At 41.4% G+C, this 19,394-nt stretch overlaps 1 protein-coding gene across 2 annotated transcripts in view; it reads right to left on the bottom strand.

Moving 5' to 3' along the window:
• Nucleotides 1–2,059: 2,059 nt before the first annotated feature.
• Nucleotides 2,060–19,394, bottom strand: part of REEP3 (receptor accessory protein 3) — a 38,746-nt gene continuing 21,411 nt past the window's right edge. For both annotated transcript variants that reach the window (XM_071563243.1, XM_071563244.1), the window contains exons 4-8: nt 18,812–18,932; nt 16,824–16,937; nt 9,120–9,267; nt 6,591–6,739; nt 2,060–5,829 (exon numbers count right to left, since the gene is read on the bottom strand). In XM_071563243.1, coding sequence (XP_071419344.1) covers nt 5,773–5,829; nt 6,591–6,739; nt 9,120–9,267; nt 16,824–16,937; nt 18,812–18,932 — 589 coding nt within the window. In that variant the 3' untranslated portion in view covers nt 2,060–5,772. The remainder of the gene's footprint in view (nt 5,830–6,590; nt 6,740–9,119; nt 9,268–16,823; nt 16,938–18,811; nt 18,933–19,394) is intronic.

Genomic DNA, 19,394 nt, shown 5'->3' with positions numbered 1-19,394 from the left:
ACAGAACAGCGCGGCAGGTCCACAGCTGCTTGAAAACGGGAGCAGCTCCCCCTCGGTCATAACCTCGATTTTTAAGAGCAGCAGTGTTTTTCATCAGCATTTACTCTAGACTAGATAATTGGCGGCTGCTACCCAGGGTTAATTTTGCTCGGTAGCCTTTTCCCCGGGCTGCTGTCTCTGGGCATGGGGTAATTGGGCACCTACTGTACCAGGAGACTGCCCTGCAAATTCAGTAAATGATTTCAATTACCATAAATGCTCTCTTCATTCTGTGGCTTTTATCCACCTTGCAGAGTGACACAAAAGGCTCCACCTCCAACAGACAGCGGGAGAAACTCCAAGTTGTCAAATTTAGTATTTAGAGACATTAACTATAATGCATTAATGAGTTTGACAAAAGCACAGTGATTGGCCTTCTTTAGTGCAATTCCTACAAGCCACTAACACGCACAGTTCTACTTGCATTTTTCCTACCGTTACATTTGAAGGTGTGCAGCCTTACTACTACACTAACTTTACACAATGTTTTAGTTTTGCTTTGGGATTTTCTGAAATCTCCTCAGCCCTACCAGGAAATCCTTTCTCTTGGGCAGTAAGTTAGGATGACCTGCCCTTAACCCAGGAGAACTAAAGTTAGTGAGACTGGCTGGGCCAGCACAGCTCCCTGAGGAAGCAGCAAGTGCCACACGACAGAGTGAATCTGTTGCCCAGGAACAGCTTAGTGAGGGTCAAAGTGCTGCTTACCTTGGAACTGTGACAGCCTGGAAAAAAGGACCTTGCTAAATAATTTCAAAGCTTCCTCATCCACGTAGTTGCTGCACATTGGCAGACTGTAGTGAAATGCTTTGAGGTCCTTGTAGTCTCTGCCTCCAGCTGCTTTCATGATTCCTGCCCTAATTCAAACAGAGCAGTCTGTTGCTGAACCTTGGCAAAGGGAGGCAGACATTAGACAGGCTCCTGTTCTGCTCCTGAATCCAGCTACAGAAAGGATGAAAGTAATTTTGGAAGTCTACTGATTTTACAAGAACTACGACATTTCCTCTCATATTCTAAAGTCTTATTTTCCCACATTAGTGTGGAAAATACACAACACCCAAGAAGTCTTAAAAAAAAAGAAGAAAAAAGAAAAAGCCCTAAAGAACCTGTCCCCATTGATGCTGCACCTGCTTCATCTTCAACATTTTGGCCCAAGATGAACACACCAGCACTATTTCAGAATCACCACATAATGATTCCCTGCACAGGTCTCACCAGCATCACATTGAACAGCAGGACAGGCTTTAACCCACATTCAGGGTTGTTCCTGCTACACATCAATTGAACAAATAAAGGAGAAAGGTCAGCATCATTTTCCAACATCCACATTTTTTGGCAGGGGGTTTCTACTGCATGAACTGTTCTGACATCAGGAACTGAATTACTGCAAGGCCCCTTAGAGTAAGATGAATTTTGATCATGCTTAAAAGCTTTTTATTGCTACTGTCTCACGTCTTTCTTAGTTAATTGTATTACGAAATTCTTTCCTGAGAGGCAGTAAGACATGAAGCCTTGCAAACAAGGTCCAGAGAACATGGTCACTGAGGTTTGGGATTGGGTTTTGGTAGGGGTCTTAACAGCTTACAGGAAAGGAGGTTTGGGAAAGGAAAGGGCCAAGTTCACTTGTGTCATCTCCTCCTCCAAGGAAGGAGAAGAATTCTGATTAGGAAATACAAATCAAAATGAGTTTGCTGTTCAAAGTTGCCCAGGGTGGTATATCCTTTGGGACATGAAACATCTCAATTTCCATGTCCTCTGGACTGAAGAGCTCATCAAAACAGGTAATGCTGAAGCATTTTCAGGTTGCCTTTAGCAGGGTAAATTTTACTTCAGGGCAAATCAGCTTCAGGCTCCATGGCAGAACCTCCAGGGCAGTTCAGTCACACCTCAAGAGTGTTAAAAGTCTCTCCAAAGATCAGGTGGGATTGTTTCAGTGCTGGAACCATTGTGACAAATAACAGCACACAGATTACATACCAACTGGTTTGTTAATCATAATTCAGGTAATACAATATCCACTGCATCCTGCTCAAAACAGCATTTATTAAAGAGAGCATCAAGATAAGTCAATGCATAATGAAGCTTTCCCTCCTACAAATATGTAAACAAATTGACAGCAAGTTATTACAATATAAAAATTAAAGCTTACATTGCATATTTTAAAGCTACTACAGTCCAAATGTAGACAGTCTCTGGTCTATAGCATTTAAAAATAGAAGTTTTTGAAAAATGTTAAAGTATTGCCTTTGCATGTACATATTTTAATAGAAAAAATACTTTAAAATACCAACTTCCCATTAATAAAAGCAACACCAAAAATAAACCACATTTTTGTCATGAACAGTGTTAAATGCATCCAGCATTTTCTCCACCATTCTGTTTTATCTAATTATCTTCTGTTCACTTAAAAGTCATTACAGTTCATACAATGTCTCTTGGATATTATTCAGTTACTTTCACATACCAAAGAAATTCACAATATTGGCAATTAGATTGTAATCAGACTCTGGCCTAAGCTTATTTGCAGCTGAGGGCATCAATTTAATCCTCATCTCAAACTTGGTATTTTAACAGGCTCTTGCTCAGAACTCTGACTCAGTTCACACATATTTTGGAAAGGCTTGAAACCTTGATATGATTTAAACAGAAATATGTATTCTCTTTTAAAGCACCTTCAACCTCTGTGTAAGTTTTTGATTAACTACATGAGCAGTCCTGTTGGTGGCTGTCAGTCAATTCTCCGCAAACACTTTGTGCAGGTTATCTAATTTGACATTGACTACATTTTACAGTCCAAGACCAAAGAGAATATTAAGTTAAACACTGATTTTTAAGATTTTTCCAAGAAGTTTACTGGCAAGAGCTAGACAGATGACTTCTGCAGTTGCTAAGGCAGGAAAAGTTTGAAAATCCTCTGTACATGAAGTTGACAAGATGGCAAATTTCAAAACCAAACTAAACTAAATTCAACAAGAGAGAACTACGTATCACTGGGATGAAAACTAATCATGAATTCAAAGAGCAAAATCAGGCTGTCAAGAAAAGAATTTTAGAGCTGGATATGAGACTAAACAGCTAGGGAAACACAGAGTTTGATCCCTTAGGACAGTATCTGAGAGAACACAAGCACATTTATATGCAAACAGTAACCAATATAATGCTGCCGGCTTTCCTAGTTCCGTGTAACGTTCAGAGAGAGGAGAGTTTATTTAGTCAGCTGAGCAAGCAAGTTAAGCCTGCCCCAAGCTGCAGCCTCAGGTACACAAAGAGTAACTTCCTGACACCAGCATGGTAGAGTCTAAAATACTCATGATCTCCAGCTCTGGACACATGTTAAAAACATGACAACCAAAAGAGGATCTACATGAAACTGTAACAGGAACTGTAATTCTGAAAGAAGGGCTTACCCTCCTCCTACCTGTAACAGGAACTGTAATTCTGAAAGAAGGGCTTACCCTGCTCCTTCCTGCACGATTCTGATCCGTAGAAAAGTGATCATTTTATTGCCATGCTTGCTGATAACATAAGCATGAAGAGTTACAGCAAAATGTGGCAGCAAGTGCTCAAGGAGGATGCTCAGCTGGACAGTAAGTCAGAGTTTCCATCCCCAGGCCACATTAGCCTAATGTTGAGCTTCAGTTCCCTCTAAGGTCTTACATACCTGAACACACAGCCAGCCCCTCCTCTGCACTCAGGGAAACAGATGGGAAGCACAAACATTCCTGGGGCAGAAGTGACTCCCACACCCTGGGGAAGCTGCCTCTGTGATCACTCCCTACACACCAACAGCTCCGTGTAAGAGCTGGGGCCCAAGGTGCAGTCTGGGCTTGAAGACAGGATTTTTGCACTGTACTCACCGGGGAGAGAGCAGCTTCCTGCCTTCTGATACACAACTGTGTCTGAGTAAAGCAACACGAGCTTTAATCACACAGGGACTGCTGGGACTTCTCACTGAAGCACTGACTTCCTTGGCTCTGTCAAAGCTCTGTGCCAGCAGTGTTTAATGAGCACAGCTTTGCTGGAGCTCACACCACAGCCAGGCAGTGATGCAATGAATGCAGAGCAGCTGCATTTGTATCCACACAATCCCAGCCCTGCCCCAGAGGATGCAGGAGGCTGCTCTGAATGTGCCAACAGGCCAGGAAGTGCAGAGCAGCAGGGAACTACTGCAGCTGTAACAAAGAAAGAACTACAGTGGCCCAAGCCTTAGGAATACATTTAAAAGCACTGCAACAGACTTGCAGAGGACCGTCAATACCTGGGGGAAGGCTTAAGGACTGGAGTCAGAGATCCAAGGGTAAGAGGAATCACATCAAGGAAAGTAACATGATATGTAATAAAATACTACCTGCAAAAAGTGGGTGGCTTCTCCCTGAAATCCACAGTAGAAATATAGTCACATGGAAAATCACCCTAATTCTCAGAATTGCAGAAAACAGAACCAAAGGGGACATTAAAAAGCCACTTTGACAAGTCCCCTGCCTTGAAAGACATTGCAAAATTAATCTCTGTGCAGATATGCCATGGGACTCCAGGTTATAAAATGTCTGACTAAATCAACTAGACTTTTAGAAAAAGCTATTTATATGCAAATATTTTAGTAATAACTTTAGCAATAAAAGAAAGTACTATGCAGACCATTTTAGAGTCCACATGTGATATGAAATACACACACATACATGTTCTAAAATAGATATATACATTCTTAAAGCAATGTAGAGCAAAACCAAACCAGGGCCTGACTCCTCTATCACACATGCCTTCATGTCAGCATGACTTGTAACACAGATGATGGGCTGATCAGATCCCTGAGGTCTAACACTGGAATTGCTACAAGTTTGACCTACCACAATTTTAACCAAAAACTGACTTAAATCATGGTATATCTCTCTAGGTGAAGGAGGAAGACAGAGACACAAATAAACAAACAAAAAAACCAACACCCCCCCACAGCCTTATAATACACAGAAAGGCACCTGATAATATTATTAGTAGCAATTATCTACAGCATCCTAATTGTACTTAAGTAATCAAGATAGATTTTAAAAATATCATCATGAAATACAAGAATTGCTGGCATTCAACCTATCAAGTCACTAAAATGACATGTGCAGTTGTAAATCACTAAGTGTGCAAAACTATAGTTTTGCATAAAGTGCTGTATGTGCCCCCAGTTTGCACCTATTAGAATTATATAAATTTGTTAAGCTTGGCAATGTGATGCAAGATGATGATGTTTGGGATGTATCCTCATCTTTCCTTTTCCTTTCCCACCATCATCCGCTGTCATTTAAACTGGACATTTAAAAACTACACAAAGGCCTTTTCAGGAATTGTAGTTCAGAAATATATTTCAAGTATATCTATCTTTCCATGTAAACTTGGGGACACTGTGGGTTCCATTTTCACAAGCTCCAGATACTTAAAACTCTTGCTAATTCAGCTGGAGTTATAATTGTTTCTGTCAGTTCAGTACCTCTGGCAAAAGGCTCTTGCCTGTTACTCATTTGACTCCTATTTAAGGAGCACTGAAATACATACCATGACTTGTCCAGATTTAACAATAAGCAACTACAGAAGAGCAGAGTAATACTTTATCTTATTGCTTGGGTTCACAAAACCAAGTCCTACCATATCTATCCATACATACTCATCATATACAAATCTAACACTTGACACACTGAATTCAAGTTACTGTGGTACAGCAGTTTGTCTTGCAGGCATTGTGCAACACACTCAGAAGTAGACAACAGGTCTCTTCTTCACTCTGTATTTCAGTGATCCATATCGTATCTGAGGGGAGAAATAAAATTACAGCTTGATGAAGAGTTGAGTCACATCAGGCAGAAATATTATTTACCTCTCCACTAACCCAGTTTAGCAAATCTCTTTAAACATGCTTTGGGCACTCCACAATTTCACTAACAGAATTTATGACTGAATAAGATGCAGTTTCTACAGAATTGGGCCAGAGGAGTAAGTCTCAACTGTTTTCCCAGAATTGCCCAAAAACTTCTATGAGACTCCACAGACCCTTATCCTGAAGTATCTTTAGATTTTGTGACACACACAAATATAAAGCACTTAGAACCCTACCTAGAATCTTCTCTTTGTGGCTTACCAAGAGTCAAAGCAGGCCATATGTCTATGGGAACTAAAAAGTTCAGGATCTTTAAATCTATTAAACAGCAGATGCTGAAGTGTGTGACATGCAGATGACAACACCATGCTCCATTTGTCTCCCAAGGTGAGCAGTTCCTGGAATTTGGGATTGGTGGTGCCAAAATTCGCATTACAAGCACAGAGTCTATTTCATCTTCACTCCCTTGTTCCTCTCAAGTTCATTTCATTCAAGGATTTCCCTTGAACACTCCAAAGTACAAAAGCTCCAAGCTTTGATATTATCACACACTTCCTTCTCCATTTAGCATTCCACTACCCAGTTATCAATAAGAATTCCTCTGAGATTAAGAATAAAACCCAACTTCTGCACTATTAAAAATGCCAAGGTACACTGTCAAGCACACTCAGTAACCAACCAGGACTGTACTTGCCTCTTTACGGCCTTTACTTTTCACAGATTTCATGCTCTGTGTTCTTCGAAGGCCTCTCTGAGCAAACATTTCATCCTCGGAATGTGTCCCCTCCATCTCTTCATCTGTTTTATCCTCTCCAGCATTTTTTTCCAGTGGAGTTTTGTAACCTTTTGAAAATTTTTAATGAAACTGTTTAATAAGGAACAGTTGTGACTTTTAGACTTCTAAGAAAGCTATGAGTTTCATCTTTAACACACAGCATTTATCCTTTTCAATTACATGGTCAGCCAGCCAGGCATTTCAAGACAGGGAACATGCCAGGAGTTTCTTACTTCTAATGCTGCCACTTGTAAGGAATGAGCAGCTTGGTTCTCATCGTGTGCAATGCAGTGGTTCTTCAGTTGTCAAAAGTGAAACCTTAAGTCTGCCACCATCTTCTGCTTCACACTGAACTGCAAAAACCTCAAGTATTTAAGAAGTCCTTGAGGTTTTTGCAATCCATGTGAAAAGGAAGTTAGATTACATAAATCTTTAAAGGTCCTTTCCAATCCAAACCATTCCATGACTCTGATTCAAAGGCTGTTTCTTCATGCTCAGATCCCTTTCTTCATATTTAAACCAAAGCTGCTTTCAGCTGGATAACATGCCAAAGTACTGTTAAGGGTTGTTTACATCCTGCAAAACTACGACCAAGATTATTACCCAAAACTCTCACTAGGGGGCACAAACTGCTTAAAAACACATCCGGAATTGCTCCTTGGGGTCCAACAGCCCTGAATCCCATCACAGACCTATCCCAAAACCTCCAGATCCAGTCTTGTTCCTTCCCCCCACCAAACTCTCCTTCTATGAGGCCATTCAGAAACTACAGGCTGTAATACTCAGGAACACCTTTTAGATGCCAAACCAATGACCAGCACACATTTCATCTTAAGGCAAAATTTTATTTAGGCTTAACCAGATGATTTTCCTCAATTCTCATTTTTTCCTGAAATTTCAATCACATTCACCTACTCTACACCTATTTCAGGCAGACTTACCTCTTCTGCCATTCTAGAGGCAACACACCTCTGCTTCCAATACAGTTCCAGTTCACCTTGCTCAATATAGAAGACTTGAATTGTATCTTACTCTGTTCCTGGGTAGGGATGTTGGCAGTGACACCAATACTTCCTTATCTCTATTTGCAACACCTTTTCCGATGCATCACCACCACATCTGCCCTTTTCACAGCAAACAGACTGACAGCCCAGCCATCCTATGATCAACGTTCTACAACTAGGCCTTTTCAACCAATTTGCACAAAACTCCCGGCACAGATGACAAAAAAAATAACACCCTGCTAAGCACAACAAAATATTGCTAAGCAGTGTTCCTAAATCCATCTGTAGTTTGATCTTTTTTTAAAACTCTAATGCTGAAGAAAATTCAAAGCAAACAGGAGAAGTGTATCCTAGCAGCAGAAACAACTAAGTGCAACCAGCTCCAAGGGAGCTTTTTGATATTCGAGATTGAATCTGACAATCAGTGACTATTTATACAGTATAAACTGAAGTACTTTCTTCTAAATTAAATTTAGAGCACTCTCAAGCTATTTCAGATAGATAACTAATGCTCCTTACTGAGGAACAGCCCAGTGTGACTGCAAGGACACCATCCCTAAAGCAGCCCCTGATGAATTAATTGCTGGCTGTCTCTCCAGCCAGGAGCCCTGGTCCATACACTGCCCAGTTCAGCAGCACATCTACTCCTCAGGAGCACCATGGACTTTTCCATGTCATTCCCCAAATTCCTTGTAGCCCACAAGCACCACCCCTCCCAGAAAGGCAGGGATAAGAAGAAATGACAGGCTTGGGTGAAAAGAAATAGGCCAGACCTACTTCCAGTGTGGGAAATACCAACTCCTTTCCATTGTAGCTCACCATTTCCAAGTTCAGTTGTCAGTCCTCTACCAAAACCTTCCTTCAAGCTCAAGAGCAAAGTGATGATGACAATAACACATGCAATACAATAATAACATTCTATCTCTGAATAAAACCATATATTGGTCCTCACACTTTGTCTCCTAAGTGCTGACAGGCATCAGGCCATTGTGACAACTCAATGCCTTCATTACTCCTATCACCATTAGCAATTTTACATTTTGATCTATCATTACAGACCAAGGCAATTAATTTCCATTAAATTCCTCTTTTTACTTACTGAGCTTCCATATATTTTTATGTTTAACTTTTTGTATGTGTGTCACAGAAACACCACTCAATTATGTATTTTTTTACTTCCAATCCAGCTTTGCTTTGGCAAGGAATTCTTGTTACCAATTGGCAAAGACAGGAGTAATGAGTACAGTATGACCACACAGTGGTTAAAAAATGAGGGAGGATTTCTCAACTGTTATAATATATTTTGACCAAGTCTACTCTGTTTAAGTGGAATTGTTTCAGACTTTTTCCATTTAGAAATGGGGGAGATTTATTTCTGCTTTGCTTTTCCCCTTTTGTCTTGCATGAATTGTTCTTTTAGCCAGAACAAAAAATAAATACATACCTGAAGATTCACTTGTAGAGGCTCTGGTTTTCTTTTTTGCTTCTGGTAATGTCTGATAGGGTCTCTGTCCCACAGGCTCATCTCCTTGTATAGTAGTCAGGTCATGCATACTGAAACTCCTCAGCTTCTCAGTTATTGCACCTTGGCTCTGAAACAACAAAACAGTGTCTTGGAAAACAAAGCAGGGGTTTCCCTTGGCTGCTCAGCTTGGGTTAAGATGTTTAAGCCCGTGCTTCCTTGCTGCACCACAGAACATACACATGCAGTAGAGTCACATTTGCCTGGGGTGTTCTTCTACCCAAGCTTAACTACAGGTTGTTCTTAGATGACAAAGTTACACATAAGCTGGCAGTTTCATCACAAATGCCTCCTTCCACTCCTTTAACCTGAGCAAATAAAGGCTCCCTGGGTGAGATGAAGTGTTTAAAAGAAGCACACATCAGAAATGTTCCATTGATTTCAAATGTGGCATTTCTCGAGCAGTTGAAGGCAGCACGACAGTTTAATGCTTCCATTTATAAAGCATGAAGAGCATTTTCTGCTATTTTGTATTTTACCCTTCACAAATTTGAATACACACAAGAAAGGAAAAAAGCATTAAAAACATACTCTAACATTAACTCAAGGAATGAGAAGTGGGCAGCACTACAAAAGCAGCTGTAGCTGAGAGCAACTTGAAATCACAAACCCAAGAGGTCCTGCTGCATTGCAGGCCAGCAGGTCTTCCTACTAAAGCAGCTTTACTGACAATACCAACCCAAAATCTAATGCTACATACAAGAAGAGTGAACACTGGTATGCCTTCTCCAATTGTCTTTACATCTTTTCTACATGGGACATAAAGTTCCCTGTTGGAAGGAAGGATCATCAAGCAGCTCCATCTTACATCAGAAAATGTTATTATTAAGCACTGAAGATTAATTTATTGCATAAACAACTAAAAGAACAAGCACACAACAACAAGTACTCAAAGTCATATTATAATGACATTTAATTTTTCCCTCTCTGGCTTAAGGGAAAAAAACCACCATTTCAAGGGAAGGATGATGAGCCTGTGCACCAATCCCACTTCAAGCAAATGTTCAAGACTTGGTTTCAGTGTTACAAATGAAGCTTTTAAGTAGAATCCTCATTTAAGCTTTATGTTAGCAAGCAGCAGCAGAAACCTGGGCACAATTACACACACCTTTCTGTGCAACAGCACCAGCATCAAGCCGTTCTCACACCACTGGCTGCACATTTGTTCCCACTCCAGTGACAACAACTGTGTGCCCACGGCAGACCAGAGTTATTCCACATTAAAAACAGCCATGCAAAGTGAAGAGACCGTAGAGTTAAACTCCTTAAACTTGCACAGTTACCCAAGGGTGGAGGGAGAGTGGCTGAAACCTAATACTCATTTTCTAATGACTAGTCATTGGCACAGCACATAAAACTAGGGCACTGTGCTACTCAAGCAAGAACCACCTATTGCAATTATTACACTACTATTCATTCATGAACATTAAACAATAACAAAGAAAAGGTTTCTTGTGAGAGAAGTAGAAGCCCTAACTTTTTCAGCTCTTCCTACATTCTTGCAGGATGACTCACAGTTCTTAGGGTAAGTACAGCTTGCCTTTGAGTTAAAATGTACTATGGACATGGCATAGTCTCTGTATGAAAGACTGTAGAAATTCTGAAGTCAATTTTATTCCTCAGAATGGTTTATTTAAGGCAGGTCTCCTAAGGCAGGAGAAATCCTACCCTTTTCACCACTCCACTTGTTGCATTGAAGAGCATTTCAGGTAAACCAAATCAGGAACCAGCTATGCCTGAGAACTTACACTCAACTGTCAGCTGGGACACAGTGAAGGGAACTGGAGGGGAAACTGCAGCTTTGGACAGAAAGGAACAGCATCTGCTATAACACAAGACTGCTCATCAGTCTGTGCCCACTGCTTGAAGAGATGCAACAGGACATGAGTCTCAGTCCCTGAACACTGATGAAGACAGAGAATGGGCCCAGCTGGTTCTCAACAGAATCCATACAAATCCAGCACAACTGCACTCAACAAGTGTGAACAGTCTGCTATAAAACACTGACAGAAGCTGGTTGGCCAGAAGCACAAGTATAGAAAGAGACACATAACAGTTGTCCAACAAGTTCATTCAAAATCAAATATACTACAGAACGACATTTGGAAATTGTACAGGATAATGAAATTAAGATTATAACAACTATCATACTAAGGAGAATTCACATTACAAGCCTGTATTTCTTATTCCACTGCAGACAGAGGACTAGATCCAAGCTGGAAATGCTCAGCTTTATTTTTCAGTGCAGCTTTTGGACACAGAATTTTGTTTTTCAAAGGGGGAAAAAAGTCAACTATGTGCCATAAAACAACACTGTGCCCTTAACCAAACTGCATGCTTGAGCTGGAGCTCCTGTGGAGCACTGCCTCATTCAGGGAGGATGTAAGGGAGTCACACAATGGGCCCTTCATTCCAAAAGGACTTGCCAAGATGGAAAGTTTGACTCAAGTTACACACAGCAGTCATTAAGAAGTTTGAAAGGGTATATACACAAATAAGAGATGCAGCACACATGCCTCAGACTCACAGTGGGAATGGGGGTTGCACAACCCCTCCTGTGCTGGACAGGCACCATCACACAGTACTGTGCAGGTACTTCCTACAGTCCCCCCAGGCTCCATCCCACCCCTAGACAAGTCCAGTCTGGACAAAGGAAGATACATTTCTACTTCACACCACTGCACAGACTAATTGAAGGACAAATTCAAGGTGTTTTGCATGGGTGTGCACATCATTGTGCTCACACTGCATTCAGGACTTAAGAAGATTCTTCCAGCCCCCTACCCAAAAGCAGCCTAAAACTCCTTTCTGCTGAAACAAAGCCTTCTGTGAGGATCTGGATTACCATCAGCTCAGGATGAAAGCCTGGCTGAAAATATTAAATTCCTTCCTACTGCAGGAAATGTGACATTAAATACCCTCTGCTGCAGGAAATGTGAGAGTAACATTCACATTTGGAATAATAATGCTTTAAGACCTTTGTTACCTTGTTTGAAAGTTCATAGTTATTAGCCACAGCTGGAAAGCAACATGTTTGCCTGAAAACAGCAGGCAGAGCAATCCAATTGCAGGTGGAGCTGAAGGGGGATCTGCTGCTCCAAGTCTCATGCAATGGACATGGCAGCAGCCATCACCTCTCCCCACATACACACACCCCAAGGTGCTGCTCAGCAGAAGGTGGCAGAGCAGCCACCACACCTGCACTGGTGTCCCAGTATGTCAACAGCTCCTACCAGCAAGGGAGAAATACATCAGACTGCATCCAGCCCAAAGGCTGCCAACTGAATTACAGCACAAGGGATTGAGACACACACTTTACAATCACAGAACAACTTCAGTGCTCAAATTTCTAAGTAAGCAAACATTTTAGATGAACTGTGAAGTCTGTGTTGTCTTACAAGTCTTAAAGAATAATGCTGTTTAATTAATCAATAATATTTCTTAAAATACATTAAATGCTTTTCAGAGTCCACATTCATTACTTGTAACCAACATGAAACACTAATGAAAGTTACAGTACATTTCTAAAATAATTTTTTTTATAAATATAGCCTACAATGAAGGATCTCCAGGGTTGTTTAGCCTGGAGAAGAGGAGGCTCAGAGGTGACCTCAGCACTGTCTGGAACTCCCTGAAGGGAAGTTCTGGCCAGGTGGGGGTTGGTCTCTTCTCCCATGCACTCAGCAATAGGACAAGGGGGCACGATGGGCTCAAGCTCTGCCAGGGGAAATTGAAGTTGGAGAGCAGAAAAAAATTCTTTGCAGAGAGAGTGCTCAGGCATTGGAATGGGCTGCCCAGAGAGGGGGTGGATTCCCCATCCCTGGAGGTTTTTAACCTGAGACTGGCCATGGCACTGAGTGCCATGATCTGGTAAAGGGACTGGAGTTGGACCAAGGGTTGGACTGGATGATCTCAGAGGTCTTTTCCAACCCAATCCATTCTATGTTGTCCTTTTGAGACTACTCAGCCTCTAGTAAGCAGTCTCATCAACTGACCCTCACATATGAAATGCCATTCCCTATTCTGGTACTGAGCATGTATTTTTATAGTCTATATGCTTAACCCAGGGAAGCTGCTGTAAACAAACACCCCATGTGTCTGCCTTGGGCACCCTGCTGTTTAAATTGGCCTTGCCCCCCTCAGTGGATCACTGACTAAAGCCTCCTGCCTTCCCTGAGCAAGTTCTCAATGGGCTCTGTGTCTGCAGAGCTGCAGCACCCACATGCTCAGCTGTTCCCTCTGATCCGATCGGAGCTGACAGGGAATGACTTGTGTTCCCCCTGAGCCAGGAGAGGGGCTGCTGTCCTGTGAGTGACCCCTGCAGCAGGGAGCAGGATGAAAGCAGTGCTGCTGCTCACAGTGGGGCTGGCCCTGTGCCACAGCTGGCTGCCAGACACCTCCTTCCTGTGTGTCCTGAGCAAGAGGAACTCCCAGCCAGGCCACAACAACAATATCCCACCAGCAAAAAGGCAGCAGATTCAGGATGGCTAAAAGGCATTCAAAAACACAGCCCTCAAAACATACCATCACTACCAATACTTTACAAGTGAACACTAATTTGTGTGACCTTACAAAGAGGAACAGAGCATTTCACAGCATAATTAGCAGCCACCCCACTCATAGGGATAAAGAAACCAGTTTCTACTGGTAGCTCAAGAAGGCAGGATTTATGAGTTGGCAAAAACTGAAAAGTACAGATAACCAGCACCTCAGAGGACCTGAAAAGGAGAGGCATCCAAAGGCAGCCAGCAATAGGACAAGGGGGAACAGGCTCAAATTCTGCCAGGGGAAATTGAAGTTGGAGAGCAGAAAAACATTCTTTGCAGAGAGAGTGCTCAGGCATTGGAATGGGCTGCCCAGAGAGGGGGTGGATTCCCCATCCCTGGAGGTTTTTAACCTGAGATTGGCCGTGGCACTGAGTGCCATGATCTGGTAAAGGGACTGGAGTTGGACCAAGGGTTGGACTTGATGATCTGGGAGGTCTTTTTCAACCCAATCCATTCTATGATTCTATGAAATATGAGATATATCAGTGGAACTTAGTGCTGTGGATAACATTTCCCCAAATCTATATACTATCGCATTGATAGAGCTCCAACAACTTTGCTATCATTAAAGGTATCTTGTTTCCATTTCTTTTAATAACAAAAACTTCCTTTGGTATATAAAAAGTCAGCATAGACTATATTTCATCTCTGAGTGTCCTGATATCAGATTTTATAAAGATTTGTTTCCTGACATGCTAATTTAACACAATTAATTTTGCTACTGTATGCTATTTAGCACGTTTAGAAACACTGAATTTTATATGAACAGTGGCTAAGTAGTACCAGCTAAAAATATCAGTATAGCAATGTAAGCCATAATCCACTACTCCTGTCAGTTACATTTCAATTTAAGTGGAGTGGAGCAGGCTTAAATCTATGCCAGATTTCAGTAGACTGGCCTGGCTGGCTGATCTAACAGAGCCAACTGGCCTTTTAATTGTAATCCCCTATTCCTTTGACAGCCCTTGGAGAAAAAAAAAATCACTTTCCCACATTTGATCTTGAAAATATTTCAGCAAGTTTCCAAGCAATTTTACCACCCCCTCAAAGTAAGGATTTTGCTTGGACACTTTAGTGTCTTTTGACATACATTTAACCTCACACATGTGTTTAGCCACCCCCCTTCTAATTTGAGATGGGATATGTCAGAATAAACACACACACTTTAAAAAGTAAAAAAAAATAGTGATGAAAGTGTGTCTCCTTCCCATCAAAACTGATCCCACTAATGATTCCATTCCTGAAATCCTATAGCATGTTCCACCAGCTCAGGCTGAAGGGATAATCGTGTCACCTGCTGGAGGTAGCACTCAGCTCTTGAACAACGGGGACCAAAATCAAGAACACATGCCTTGTGTCCATTTGCTTTCCTGGAGCAGTCACGCTCAGCCTTCTGGAATGACGAACTCAAGAGGCTTAACATGCCAAAATAACAATTTTGCAGAGTCTCCTCTTTCATACTGTTTAAAAATCATGGCTATTTTAGGTCCTTGGCATTGTGGTTGTTGTTTTGCCCAATTATCTCATCTGCACTGAACTAATTCTGCACAATATTCATGAGCATGTTTAACAAGTTTTAACAAACAGAGTAGGCATCTTGCCAGTCACAGCTGAATAGCAATGATATCTAAAGACAGACACTTTGGAAAAAGTTATTCATCATTTCAGAAAAAAGTGGGAGGAGATATTTGTGTTATTTTACAATATTTCTGTAACCCCATAAGGATTAACAAGGAAATATCCAACTGTAGCCAAACATGAGGAACACACACAGAGCATAAGTATCCTGACAGGTGCACATTTTATTAAATTAGGATTTGCTGCTTGGAAAGAATTTGCATTTTAGCATTTAGCACAGTTCTTACTTTTTCCCAGTAGAGCACTTTGGGGGTTTGTTTGTTTGGTTTGTTTAAATAACCTATTTTCACTCTGGATACTTTATTCCTTTGGAGGTGCACTCTATTTCATGCTAAATTATTTCATGTCTCAAGGCAATACTAAGAATTTGAATAACAAAAAAAACCCCACAGTGATCAAATTTAATCACATTCTCAGTATTTAGGCTCATTATGATCATATTTGAAAACAAGTGATTATGCCAGCACCCACATATATCTTTAGAAAGAAAGAAAATGAACAAACAAGATATGCAGGGCTGCTTTTCCAAATCTTTTAGAGACAGTACTTGAAACTGTAGTTTATAGAAATGTCTTCGATTTATAGAAGTGTTCAGGTTTTCAGTGCTGTTACAATGAACACAATATTTAATCTATTCTCAGGAAGAAATTAATCCTGATTGCCTTAAAAATATCATTCAACTTGGATGTACAACTTTTTCTCTCCATACTGTTTTTGGTGTTTTGGTTTAAATTGCTATTAGGTAGAATACACATTGTCTGAAGTTACACTCCTTTCAGTGGGACACAAATTGCTCAGAGTCTTACATTTGAGCTTGCATTTTGCTTTCCTAGACACAGAACCCTCTGAAATACAACTGAAGGTGGTAAGTTCTTGTACAAAGGTAGTAACCCAAGAAGAACCACAGGTTACTTTAGGATTTACTGGAAATCACATGACAAAGCAGTGTATGCTAAACAGCAATAGGCAAGCTCTGCTTAGTGTATTAATTTACTCATTCACTCAACAAGTTGCAAACAAGTTAATTGTGTAAAGGCAGCTTCTGTCTATCAATGGTAGTAAATCTTTCATGCCTTCATTCAGATGTGGAGTTACCTCAAGTTGATTGAAGAAAAACAGCAGAAAAGCCAGAAATCCTTTTAACAGTTGGTTTACCAACAAGAAAGCAGAACAGACAGAAAAGAAACAATGGTCATCTTTACCAAAAGCCTGCTCAGAAAACTGCATAGTACCTTTTGAATTAGAGTAAACTGATTCCTATCATCCAAGAAATAACTGCTACCTAATCAACATATGAGGAGGAGTAGAGGGCTACAAGCCTTAACTGTATTCCAGGTTTTCACTACACCTTCAGAATTTCACTTTTTGTTTAGGAATGGCAAATCCTCAGTACAATTACACTGCTTGAATCAAAAAGCAATTAATGCAAGCACAAAGTTACCTTTACAGCTGCTGTCACTGCAGCAGTTGCTGCCAGATTCAACCCTTGCCTTCCAAAGTTCACCATGGTCTCATAGCCTCTTTCTTTGGCTTGGACAATGTACTCATCAATCTCCTAAAAGCAAAACATATTTACATTTTAGAAGGTTGTTCATAAGAGAGCAAAGTTACTCCACAGTATTATTTTTTCATCAGTAAAAGAAAAGTGTTCAAGAAGGTATTTTATGGGATAGTTACTCTGGTCTATGTACAATGGTGCTTCATTCATTACAACTCCCATTTAGAAAGGATCATACCTGGTCAAACAAGAAGATAAAACAGATCACTTTTGTCCAGCTCCAAAACACTGCAGCTACACAGCAAGTTCCTTACAGAGAATAAGCTTAACTTGTCAGACAAAAGTCTGTTAAGAAATAACATGAAATCACAGAGCTCCTTAGAAAGGTAGAGCCAGCTCACAGAGAACCTCCAAAGCCCGAGCTGTGACACAATTAAGTACCAAGGACAATACAGTCATGATGTTTAACCCCAGCTGTGATTAAGTATTTGGAGTTGGAGATCAAGGCTGCAAGGTACTTCCCAACAGCTCACAGACTACAGGGAAGTATCCCTTCAGCTTACCAAGCTGCAAACAGTTCATAGCTCCACTTTCAGAATGCCCTTACTGTTCCCATCAGCAGCCATCATGTCAGTCACCTGCTTTGCCTAAGAAGGGCCAAGCCTAGCACAGACCTTCAGGAATGTCTGGTTTTGGACTGAGGTTTCTCAGTGGCAGTCTTCACACCTTTGCTGATGGCTCTTTGCACACATCCAAGCAGGATGCTGAAAAAGAGCTGAGCAGAGCTGCGGCTCTGTCCTACCTTGGCTAAAGCTAAACATCCTCTGGCATTACAGAATCACAGACTATTCGGAGCTGGAAGGGACCCACCAGGATCAGAGTCCAACTCTTAAGTCAATGGCCCACACAGGGGATTGAACCCCTGACCTTGGCATTATTACAACCAAGTTTTAACCAACTGAGCATTATGAATGTCTTTACTGTTGCAGACTGATCTTCCCTTAAACCATAGTAAAAAGTCTCCCCTTTTATCCTACCAGTTTGCACAGCAGAAAAGCCATTGATGTCAGTCATCCTGAGGAGGGTTATTACTAGGTTATGCTAGAGAAGAACAGTAACATGAATAGCTTTTAGTAGAGCTGTGTTTGTACTTCTGCACAGAGCGCTCTGCAGATGTTCTTGCAGGAGAAGGTCAAACTGCATCACTTGCACTCAACTGAGCTCCTTGAAGTGCACCAAGATATTGAGGGGCTGGAGCAGGGCCAGAGAAGAGCAACGAGGCTGGAGAAGGGACTGGAGCACAAGTGCTGTGGGGAGAGGCTGAGGGAGCTGGGGGTGTTTAGCCTGGAGAAGAGGAGGCTCAGAGGTGACCTCAGCACTGTCTGGAACTCCCTGAAGGGAAGTTCTGGCCAGGTGGGGGTTGGTCTCTTCTCCCAGGCACTCAGCAATAGGACAAGGGGGCACGATGGGCTCAAGCTCTGCCAGGGCAAATTGAAGTTGGAGAGCAGAAAAAAATTCTTTCCAGAGAGAGCAATCAGGCATTGGAATGGGCTGCCCAGAGAGGGGGTGGATTCCCCGTCCCTGGAGGTTTTTAACCTGAGATTGGCCATGGCACTGAGTGCCATGATCTGGTAAAGGGACTGGAGTTGGACTTGATGATCTCGGAGGTCTTTTCCAACCCAATCCATTCTATGACTCTAAGTGGAGCAGAGAACACCAGGCTCTCATGCCAATAGAGAGCAGGACACTGTCTGCTCTGGCAGGTTAAACAGAAGCACATACAGTCACGTGCAGTTGGCTCTGCTAGTCCAAGTCCACGCTGCCTGGCAAAACACTAACACTGCTCTGCTTTTATTGTGCATCCAGCAACAGCATTTCAGCATATGGTATTTCCATATTAGGCATTAAAAATGTGAGAAGTTATTTCTTACCCTTTCTTTAGAAGAAAGCAGTGGGTGGAGAAATTTTCTGTAGATTAAGCTTGCCCCTCTAGTATATGGGGAAAGGAGCCAGATAACAAAAGCAATCTTCAGCTCATAGTACAGTGGAAACCTACACACAAGTGAAGAGGTTACACAAAGCCAACAATGGAAACCTACAGACAAGTTAAGAGGTTACACAAAGCCAACAACTGCAGTAAGGAAATGCACAGTAATTAATCATGAAGAGATCTTTGCAAAAAACAATTACAGACTAGAATACAGGATTCTTCACATACAAGAAATTAGATTACAAAAATTTAAGTGAGTTATAGATTTACGGATTTAATTTTTTAATTGACTACTGTTAGAAATTAAAGCTGTTAATATACTTGCTTTGCATTATATATTCCTGCACAGAGAAATTCTAGTCCATCCTTTTAACAGTTCCATTTCCCTCCAATTTCTACAGCAAAGGTGGAATTGTTACAGTCCCTACTTCACTATACAGCAAACTTGAAACAGATGCTGTTCATCACATGCACTGAGACCTCTGCCTGGAAAAGGGGCTACCAACAAGCACAACTTCTTGACA

Source organism: Pithys albifrons, chromosome 9 (genome assembly GCF_047495875.1).
Source record: "Pithys albifrons albifrons isolate INPA30051 chromosome 9, PitAlb_v1, whole genome shotgun sequence".
Classification (NCBI taxonomy): Eukaryota; Metazoa; Chordata; class Aves; order Passeriformes; family Thamnophilidae; genus Pithys; species Pithys albifrons.
Note: the sequence above shows the minus strand (reverse complement) of the source record. Positions and strands in the feature narration are given on the sequence as shown.